At 44.8% G+C, this 11,733-nt stretch overlaps 1 protein-coding gene across 4 annotated transcripts in view; it reads right to left on the bottom strand.

The window, feature by feature from the left end:
* The window catches only part of pard3ba (par-3 family cell polarity regulator beta a), a 116,128-nt gene that overhangs the window by 4,720 nt on the left and 99,675 nt on the right, over positions 1 to 11,733 (bottom strand). For all 4 annotated transcript variants that reach the window (XM_034151302.1, XM_034151303.1, XM_034151304.1 and 1 more), the window contains one exon: positions 6,807 to 6,883. In XM_034151302.1, coding sequence (XP_034007193.1) covers positions 6,807 to 6,883 — 77 coding nt within the window. The remainder of the gene's footprint in view (positions 1 to 6,806; positions 6,884 to 11,733) is intronic.

The raw sequence follows: 11,733 nt of genomic DNA, 5'->3' as shown, positions 1-11,733 counted from the left end.
TATGGTGGAAGCATGGGGAATAAGGGGTGGGGGTTACCCTGCACCTGCCCCTCGGAAACGGAAGGAGGAAATTAGTAATTCCCCCTCCACCCAAATTCTTATTAGAACCCCCACACTGGTCCTCCTAAACAGCTGGAAAACAACATGTGTCTCCCACCAATACCCGTGTTTATGCAAAGATGTTTCATTCAGAAAAAGCACTGAAATATGATATTTATAACAAACCTTTCTAGAGCCATAAAGAACACCTCAAACAATGAACATGTACCAAGTACTACTAACCTGCTCTGCCTTCAGTTTCAAGTGTAAGACTGATTGTATGTGTGTTTGTCTGCTTTTGTTCCCACACATGCATAAAAAATGAGTGCAAATGTTAAACTGCACTCACATTAATTTCATTTGCACATTTCATTCATTAATACGAGAACATACAGATGCAGCACCGAGACATATGTAAGCACATCTGCCAGCGATGTGCTCACCTGTTAGCCAACTGACGAGCAACAGACACGCGTTGCATGCAAAATGAAATAATTGCTCTGCAGAAAAAACAGCTGCTGCACTTCACTGCTAAACACTCCCACACACACACAAACACACACACACACACACACACATTCATCTGATGTGTACACACACTTTTCTGGGTAAATAGTGTCATAATTTATAGAGATATCAGCTGGAAATGTCATTTATTCAAAATCCACAGTCTATGGTTTCTTTGAGATTAGTTGAAGACAGAGATAAAACATTATCATGAATTATTGTTTATTTAAAAAGATGTAATACGGTATGTTTAGAAAGTTGACATACTCATTAGTGAATGATGCATTCTCCAGATTCACCAAATTCATCTTTGTCCTAACCCTGCACACACACACTCACACAAACACACAGTCGCTAATGGCGCTGTGCTAGCTGAGTGCTACGGACACAGAGCAGGCCCCTGGCTCCGCTGCAGAGGAAACCATTAGCCACTCTGCCCCGGCCGCGAGGCAGCGCTGCTAATCAAACCCCGCTATGTCAACAACAGCAGTGGAAATTGGCTCTCACCAACACACATGTGCCTGGTGTAAATGGGCCCGTGTTTACGCTCTCTGTGACGAGGGATGTGAAGCGTAGCAGGGCAGGTAGCAGAGGGGACGGATAGAAAGGGAGGCTTTCTGTTGGAAATGAGAAGGTGAGGAGAGACAAGAGGCAGCAGGACATCAGTGTGTAAACTTAGAATAGCTGCTCTCACAAAGCTCAGAGGACTCATTCATGCTTTAGTGATGTCATGCTTTTAGTCCAATCTGCAGAAAGAAGTCCGGTCAATTTAACTTCAGCTGTGAACAACAAACATCCATGATCAATGATGGCTGAAATGCCCGGAGTGCAAAAGAAGGGAAGAGGTAAGAAAACAGAGCGTTGGACAACAGACAAATCAGCAGAAGAAGAACGACAGGAAGTAAACACTAACAGGAACACAGGGCTCTGGAAGTGTTCTAAGTTAAACAGTGCCTTGAGTGACCTTTCATCATTAAATAACCGCATCGCTGCACATTACACCTTACACTTTCTATGTCTTTATTCTAATGAGTTGCACTACATTTAAAGGTGGGGTAGGTAATTTTGGAGAAACCAGCTCGAGTGCGCTAGAATTTGAAAATACACAGCCGGAAAAAATCTGCCACTTCCTTACAGAGCCCCTCCTCCAACACACACGAACGCGCACATGACCAATGAGGGCACGAGATAAGTTTGTGCACAGATGGAAGGCTGACAGGCAGGTAGGCCATCCAGTTATTTTAGCCGGGCCGGCTCAAATGATTGGTCGTGCTTTTTACAGTACTACAGCTTCCACAGATGACATTTGTTTATGGATTTTTTGTCAAAGCACTTAAGATATTCATTGCTATCGGGATGTTAAGAGCATTCCATGGAATATAACAAAAAGTGTATCTCGAGCCGGTTTCTCAAACTTACCGACCCCACCTTTAAATACTGCTCCTATCCAGAGTAACTCAAAATCACTGCAAGAGCACAAGTGCTTTCCTTGGCCAACCAAAAAAGTAAAAGAAGCTGTTGCTAAGGCGGTCAAAGGGCAGATTTGCGTCTTGGACAGTTCTCAAAGAGGGAGAGTTATCATGTAATAGAGACGTGCTGAGCAGCTAACGACAGAAACAGATGGGAGAGACTTTAAGCTCGCTGCGACTTTCTCAGATTGTTCGCAGTTCAAACTTAGTTCACTGTATGCCCTTTCTATTATATTTTATTGCATCCTGTGCAAAGAAGAGGACATTTCAATGCCTGCTGACCTGTCTTCCACAGAGCTGCCCGTCAGTGTCTGTCTGCAGACTGAATGTCAGTACGCGACAGTCTATGTCATTCTAAGCCTCAAAGTGTATGTTTTGGTTTATTTATAAAGAGATTATTTCATTTTCCTGAACGCAAACCTGACTGTGGGAACAACGAAATAAGGGGAGACGGAGTGCAAGAGGAGATGCTATGATCGAAGTGATACAGAGAAAAAGGATTGATGGAATCAGAAAAAGGTTATTGTAAACAGGTGAAGCCACTGGTGTCTAGCTAGCTAAAGCTTTTCATTTCTACTGATTCCATTACACTTCTCTGTGTCTGAGCACAAACACCGTTAGCAGGACAAACACCGCTGCCTCTGCACACCAATGGGATCCCTCATAAAAGGGCCTGCAAATAAGAGACGGGGTAGGACACCTCTCGGGAAATCAAACACAATAATCCCCACATTGCTTCAGATGCTCTTGGGTTGCTTATTTAACAATAAAAGACAGGGGTCACATCACCTTTTAAACCAATCACAGAGGGTCTTGGAAAGACATCAGCAGCTGTCATGGGCCAAACGCAGAAAAAACGATTACGAAGAAAGACTCTCCAGGACCGGAGAAATGAAATAAGTTACGGAGACAATAACTCTAACTGAGTTGGGCGAGTTTTAAGTGAGTCATTCGACAGCTGGACAGCAGCGGGCCGGGGATCACTTGATCATTTATGAAACTGTGAGAAGCAGAATGGGGTTTTAATAAAGATGAGACGAGGGCAGAGAAAATGTGATTTCTCCCCTGACCTTGAAAATACCATCCGGACTCTATGGGAGTTTCAAAATACAGGATTTAACGATATTACAGATTTGAAATAAATACAAACAGTATTGGGGGATAAGGGGGATTTTTTGGGAGGTTTTTTCCAGTTGACCAAATTAAAAAGCAGTTTTCATCTTCAATATTCCTCCTTCCTTCCCTTATTTACTCACGTATTATAATCAACACATTACTTTCACTCAGAAGGGGCGGAGTCATTTATTATTTTCTATTTTGTGTTGCTAAGTGTGTCCAGTCTTGACATGGCTCATTAAGGCCTGAGCAGACAAAGCCCTGGGTGAAAATGCTCATGTGCTGAGGCATGGAGGAGAAAATCAAGTGGATGTAAGACTGGGAAAGTGTGTGCACTTTTCAGGAAGGTCGGATAAGAGTCCTTCAGGGATACTTCCCCAACATACCGGAGGATACTCAACATGCTGAGGACAATCAAGATGTTGCCCTGTGGTTTTTAAGGGGGGGGCCGAGAGCGCCTGATGAGAGCACTAAGCGTTCAGTCCACAAACAAAAGAACCTGAGAGGCTCCTTGACAGAAAGAGGTACGTGATAAAGGTCTTCAGAAGTCCAAAAGTGGAGGAGCGACTGACATAAAGAGCACTACACAGCGAGCGTTGCTGGCTTAAAAAGGAGACCAGATCCAAACCGAACCACAGACACCAAACAGAAAGTAGTGCCAACTCTTGTAAACCTTAAAATGTCCTCCATCAATCAACAAAATAATGTTGACTAATTTCTGCTGTACTCTATTAGACGAGAACATAATTTGGTTGGGTTCTAGTTATCTCAAATAAACTGTATCTATGTCACAACAAGCAAGCTAAATTTTGCAGATTTTCTTTCTTGACTCCCTAGAAAATGTAGACTCAGCAGCCTGTGACGACCTGGCCTCACACACCTTGCCTCCTCCTCAGTGGGTCATCTCACTGTCCAGATGTGACAGGAGCTTCATAAGCTGGTGTGTGTTCATTCTGACTCAGCGGCTTCACATTAATCACCCAATTATCAGCCACAGCCAGCACCGTTGTCGCGCCAACCCGGCCCTCCTAATCCAATCACCTCGGGGGAGTGGGTCAGGGGTTGCTCTGATTGGATAACCCCGGGCTGGGTCGCCGAGCCCATGACCCGCTGCTTTGAATTGGTAATGATGTTAATATTCTCCATATGGCGGTGTGTGTGTGTGCATCTGTGTGTGTCCCCAAGCACAGAGCCTCTCCGCAGGCTGAGCTGCACCCCGGCGTTAATGGCCGACGGAGACAGAGGTAAGAGCCAAAGTAGCACTATCCCCCCCCCCCCCCGGGGCCAACCACTCGACGCAGCCCTTTCTCCAAATCCTCTTTCCCAGACTTCAGCTCCTCAAGTTGGCTGCCGCGCTGTAGCTCTCGGCACTGAGTCCCAGGCGGAGGTCCGTTTTCTTTCCATGCTTCCTTGGCATCCACTCCTTCAGGTCTAAAGAAACTCTTGATTTGAGAGCTGGGAATAGCCAGACAGATCTGCCAGTGAAGGGAAATCTGATAAAAACAAGAAAGTTGGAAGGCAACTTGGCAAACCTACTGTTTTTTTTTTTGACTGGGAGGAAAGTGGAATACACTGTATTTTTTAAAAGCTACAAAAAGTCAAATTCAGTTGAACGCATGTAATAAAAACAGAACCAAAAACACTGAAATCTCAAAATGCAATGGGCCATATTTATGTGTTTTCTTTTGGAGAGCTACAATGAGGATGGACGTGTTTGACACTTAAAGTGAAATATTCAAATGTGTGCTTCAATTTCATCGCCATCCTTCTGACTCATTCCTCTCCTCTCTCCATTTTCTCCCATCTGTGAGGTGCTTTGCTACATCTCCTGTACTATCCATGCACACACACACATACACACACACACACTCACACTCACCTCCTTCACTCCCACCCCTCCAGCTGCAGCCCCAGCCGGCTCCACACAAAGGCAGGCCAAATGTATGCTAATGGGAGCCAGGCCAATGGTGGAGCCGCACTCATTTTGAGAGGAAATGGCTTTCAATAATGGCGGCCCCCGGGGGGATTTCGCACAAAGTTCAGCTCCACTTTGAAAAATGCATTCAATTCACTGCTCTCTCTTTTTCTCCTGTTCTTTCCCTCCATGAAAAAAAGAAAAAAGATTTCCCGGAATATATTTGCGTCCTCCCTCCTCTCGCCTCTGTGTTTATGCTAGTGGGAGTTTTTGAGGGGGGGGGGGGGGGGGACTGAGGAGTCATGATTTATCTTGACAGAAACAAGAACACAAACATGTGAGTTTGAATAGTGTTCAAACTCTATCTGGCACTGCTCCTCTGCTGAGGCAAATGTCCCAAGAAGCATGATAACTGTACTGTGTGCATTTCAAACGAATCCTATCCTGTGGGTCTTGGGCCTAAAAATACTTCAAAGAGGAGACAAACAACAATTAGATAACAACGGGAATATTTCTTGAGCTAATGAACATTATCTGAACCGTACTTTTTATCTGAACGCCTCAAAATACAAGCCACAGAACATGAGAGCTGCTACATCTTCATTATTCAAAGAGGCTAGAACAGAGAATCGGACCTTTTCACAGGAAGCATATTGCCGTGTCATCGCAGGGTAAACACGGCTGTAATTAATAACATATGGAATAACAGCCGTTTGTTCTATGCAATGACTATAGGCGCCTACGTCTGGTCATCTTGCTTTAAAACCTATTCAAACGGTTAATGGTTTTCCAAGATTCTTGTCGACTAATAATTTCAGAAATAAAACGTTCATTTCTGAACGCCTGGGGAGGTTTTCAATTTTCCGGACTTGCCTCAATATTATTCCGGAGAAAGTTCTGATAAGTGCTTCTTTTATCTGCGCCTGAGTGCAGTCTGAGCTGTCAAAGGTCATGCGGGTGTCTCTCGGTGTGTCTGTCTTCATTTGGGTTTGTCTCCACAGCTGGATAATCTGTCCCTGCGCTCATCCTCATGTCCCTCCTCTCCCTCAGATTCTCAGTGTGTGTGTGTGTGTCCCCCCCCGAGCTGGTGCTGATGTCTGAGCTTCCCTGGTGCCTGTCATATCAGGGGGGGCAATAACCCGTGAAATGACTGTTCTCTTTTTCTCACTCCGCCTCCTTTCCATCCCGGTGTCCCTTCTCTTCCTCATTCTCGTCCTCTCACTTTCCTCGCTCCACTTCGCTTTCGGGGGGGGCCGCCAACATCACAAAGATGGCGCTTGCTCGGCGTGTGCGCACACACACACGCACTCTCACGGACTGTAATGAGGAGAGGTATGTGTACCTCATTTGACATGGGAGAGTTTAAACAAATGAAAAAGGAACATGTGCGGTTCTGTTAAACCCACACTAGAGGGTATACATTCTTCATACCACCCCCTCTGCGTGTGTGCATGTGTGTGTGTGTGTGTGTGTGTGTGTGTGTCAGATCCTCCTGCCTGTGCCCTGCTCTCTGGAGAGCTGAGCACTCCTATTCCTAGGATGAGTAGACGCTCCCAAGGCAAACACTCCAGATTTAATTATAAGCTCCAAAGAGGATTAGTCTGTGCTGTGTGTGTGTGTGTGTGTGTGTGTGTGTGTGTGTGTGTGTGTGTGTGTGTGTGTGTGTGTGTGTGTGTGTGTGTGTGTGTATTGGAGACACAAAGGGAGGGAGTGGCAAAGTTGTCCCTTTATTTCCTGCATCGTGGACAGAGTGGTCTCACCTGGGTTGTGTGGGGTACTGCCGGTCCACCTCTTCGTAGCGGGGCGCCGTGCGAGACTCGGCTCCTCTGGGTGCCATCTGTGAGGAGAGGCAGGATAGAAAAACGTAAGGAGACTAAGAAGGTCCAAGGATCAGTCCAACAGCCAAAACACCCTTGAGCAACTAGTTTGATTCATACTGTAATTATAGAAGGTAGATTACAAAAATTAGTTAAGCTGTTTGCAGATTGTCGGCCGACTGAAGCAGAACAAACGTATCCTCAGGCTATACGCTTAACCTCAATAATATGGAAATTAAGCGGACGAATATTCAGTATTTAGATGTATCGTGTGCAGCCAAACAAGAGGGAGAACTCATGCAATGCCCCACATGTGGTAACGTCAACACACGTAACCACATGTAAGCAGCCCCTACATTGACCATGTGTGTGTATTGTTCATACAAACATGCCAGTTATATGAAGAATATGACATTATAGGGTAGGTTGTTCACGCTGTCATCCACACACTAGGATGGGATTGATTAAAGTCAGAAATCTGGTCAGCTCAGCACAGGCAGTATGAGAAAAATAAAGAGCTGTTTAATGAACATTAAAGCATGTCACAGGAAAGGCACTAAATACAAATGTGAATCTGAAAACGTACATAATATGTCCTCTTTAAAGTTTTTTGTGAGCTCACATGTAGAAAAGCGTGCCTTCATGTGCTTGCACAATAGGTGCAGGGTTACAGCAGTACACAGGGGTTTAAACAAAGACAGAGAGGAGAGAGCATACAGTTTCAATCATCTGTAATCTGGGTTCTGGGCTCTGTTTCCACATACAAACACAGGCTGTTTACTCAGAGGACATTTCACCGGTCAAACACACCGCACACCACTGTAGCGTGACATACACACTCCAGCAGTCACACACTGAGGCAGCCTAACATACAACAACTGACATGTGTGTACATAAACACACAATCACAGGTCCAGCAGACCCCCACATCTAAAGAGGTAAACACATTGTGAAGCCTCATGCACAGAGTTTAGTATCACACACACACACACACTACAGAGTCTAAATGACTCCGTGAAGGACGAGTGTATCGCCGTGTTTTGCATGTACGTATGAGTTTAAACTCATTCTGTATGTCAATGCCTCAGCGGCGCATTACCAGATATCATTAGCATGTAATGTTGGAAGCTCTAATGCCTCTGAATGGGAGCCAGGAAGTGAAAGCACATCAGAGGCAAGGCTGCTGCGCCATTCACTAAAGTGGCTTTGTGCCTGTGTGTGTGTGTATATGTTAATATTGTGGAAGTGCGCAGGTTTAATATGATGTCTGGAAGCGGATGCTCCATCTTTTGGATGGCTGTGCCTGTGCGGTAGGTAGGGGACATTATGCGTAATGTGAGGTAAAGGGGACATTAGTCTCAGAAAGAAGCTGGGACTCAGGTGGGAGGCCTTCTGTGTGTGTGTGTGACCAAGTGTGTGTGTTTCACAAGACATCATACATCTTCTGAGTGTGAAGCGCAGCAGAAGGGAAAAGGAAGATTAGGAGGGGAGGAAATGTGTGTTTGGATAAAATGAGTGATACTCTTTGTCCACTGATTGTATTAACATAGTAGCCTGCAGACATAGGCCTCAATGATTCCTTTATTAACTACACACACACACACACACACACACACACACACACACACACACACACACACACACACACACACACACACACACACACACACACACACACACACACACACACACACACACACACACACACACACACACACACACACACACACACACACACACACACACACACACACACACACACACACACACACACACACACACACACACACACACGCCTTTTCTGCAGAAGCCCATTTCCCCAAATTAGACAGCCAGCTTCAGTGCCAGATGATGTGCCTTAAAAAACAGCTGTGGCACGCACACACACACACACACACACACACACACACTCGCAAGTACACGAACACACAAAATAAGTCTCGGTCTCACCATGGCAACTGGTGAAACAGCAATATGAAATTCATCCAAGTTAGAGACAAAACGCAGCAGTAAAAAAACTTCTGAATTGGCGGTCAGACAGAAAACGGCCTCGTCTTCAGAGCACCGGAGGCGGAAACGTTGATGTTGTTATTCCTCGCACGCAAGTTCACGTCCTCATGCTGAACCTGGTGACATCACATGTGTATCTACAGTATATGTATGTGGTTATCAGTGGAAAAGTTAATGTCTTGTGCAGACAGTAGCTGACAGAAAGCCAGATTCTCTCCAGACTGCCTGCCAGACCACAATAGAGAATTTCCCATTTCTCATTACCGTGTCATGTGGGAAAATTGTAAAGCTGGAAGACTTTCTTAATCTTCCACTGCTGTTGTGTGTAATCTACACCCAAAGCTTACAACCAGCAGATCCTCAGACTTGCTTTTTAATACTTTGTCATCAGGGAGAGCAAATCAGCTTAAACATATCAGGAACAATCTTTGTTGTAAAGAGTATAATTGTGCAGAGTCATTGCTGCAGCTGACGAACGCTCCGGCAGAGTGCTTGGCACGCGTGTGTGAGTGTGAATGAGCAAAATGTCACTTTTCCCTTTTTCCAAATTAGAAAGCCCCGTCTTGACAGTGCCAGATGATATGCATTGCAACACACACACACACACACACACACACACACACGTCCCAATCAACTACAGCAGCACAGCTGTCGCATTCATCAGAAAGTATTGCCGGGGATCAGGAAATGAATTTTCTTGGAGCACTTTTGGCTTCGCAATGCTCCCATATACAATAAGCCTTATACGAGAGTCCAAGTGCTTTGACACAATGCCTGAGCAGGGCTTTTATCCTGGGACTGAGATGCTCAGATTTGCCTTTTTCCAAAGCCATTCGCTGCGCCGTCTCCTGCCAAACGGCATAATTAGCCTCCTGTACTGCCATCTATTCCTCTCCCATCCATCCATCCCTTTCTTCCCTCCTTCCATCCATCCGTCTTGGATGCTAATTACGCATGTGTCTCAGTGTGGAGCCTCTGCTGGCGCCCCATGCCCACCTCCTGTTGGCAGCCTCACCCCCACGCCCTGCATCCGACTGGCACGAGGAGGCGGTAAACACCCGATATCCATCCACTGTGATGAGATAGTGCTGATGCCCCATGAGAGGAGGGGGAACAGATTAAGGGAAGGGGCTGGCAGAGAGGAAATCTGTTAAAGATTTTGCACGCATGAAAGGGGGACGCAAAACAAAACGGAAAGTCAAACTGCCACTTGTTGTTGAGAGCAAGACTGTAAACTTGTTATGTTGAAATACAGAGAAACAACACCTTTATATATAAAGGTAGACACCCACCCACACACAGTCTGCAGGGTAACATAATGCAACATGTTGTTAAGATGCACAGTTACACAATGTCTGCATGCATATTTCGAAAAACAACATTAATAGTCAGGATGGATGGATGTTAGGGCACTGCTTTTTCAGATAGAACTGGCCAATGTAGTTTTAGTCTTAAAAAGGACATATTATACTATTTTTTTCAATTGTTCCGACACCATATGAAATCAGAACCAATGCTCTTCCATACCATGTTATGGAACATGATTCATGATTCAGAATCACTCACAAATGTAATGTGTTATTTCTTGGCCTTTTCAACACTCTTCCACTAAGTTATATGAAAATCTGGTCAGCCGTTTTTCCCTAATTCTGCAAACAGACGGTCAAACAGTTAAAAAAACATCCTTTGCTAAGGTAATCATCTCGTAGACTCTCTTAAACTTCTCTGTTCATTCCCTTGTGTATCTGATTGAGTGTCTTTCTACAATAGAACGTTTTTCTACATGTTTTCATAAAATAGCTTGTTGGCATAGTTACCGACTAATAACCAACCAAATCTGGAAAAGGTCAGAGCACCTCTTTCATGCTAAGCCGCTGGCACACACAAGATTATGCTGTATTAAGACGCTCCGAGTGTGTGTGTATCAAACAGGAGGCTCACTTGCCCCCCGATGTACACTAAACACTCCCACACCTGGACCCTGCTCACTCTGAGCTCGTTAGCAGCAGATGGTACACACACGCACACACCCACACACCCACACACACGCACACACCCACACACACACACACACACACACACCCACACAGGGGGGGTCCAAAGGTTACACACACTCAGACTGGAATGCAGTCTATTTTGGTAATAGGCCAATCTGCTGGTAATTGTCTTCATTGTTAGTGTTTGTCTAGGCCTCAACTCTTGACCTTCGAATGGCTTTCACACATTTACATACAGCTCTGGACATTGAATGGATGTGTGTGTGTGTGCGTGTGCGTGTGCGTGTGTGTGTGTGTGTGTGTGTGTGGGTGGTTTAATCTTCCCATGTGAGGATGTAACAGGTAGGGGGAAAAGACTGTTTAGCTAATTATCTACATTAGATAAGTACGAGTTGTACATGCTTTCGCTAAGTCTCTCTACAGACTACGTTATCTGTCTGAATACATTTGCTAAGCTCTCAAACGGTTTGCATAAACTAAAAATGTCTAAATGTTTACATGCATCAGAGAACTTTTAAATACAAGTTCTACTTTCCCCGAAATGTACTGACGCCACTGGCTCGAAGTGGACCAACAGAAATATGTTTCGCAACCCATGAGTATTTCATTTGTTTAAAGGAACATTTTATAACTGGATGATTGTTATATCCTTGAATGGGCATCCACATATAAATATTTAGGGTAATGAATTGATTGCTATTCTCTAAAATACACCCATATTTAACATTAATAGACCCGTATAACACCCCTATTTAACCATTATTACACCCATCTTACACCAATATTACTGCTGTATTACACCCATGTTCCACCATTTTAGCACCCATATCACACCCATGCTTCACTGTAATTACATCCATTAA

This window comes from Trematomus bernacchii, unplaced genomic scaffold (genome assembly GCF_902827165.1).
Source record: "Trematomus bernacchii unplaced genomic scaffold, fTreBer1.1, whole genome shotgun sequence".
NCBI classification, from domain to species: Eukaryota; Metazoa; Chordata; class Actinopteri; order Perciformes; family Nototheniidae; genus Trematomus; species Trematomus bernacchii.
This window is presented reverse-complemented; position numbering and strand designations above follow the sequence as displayed.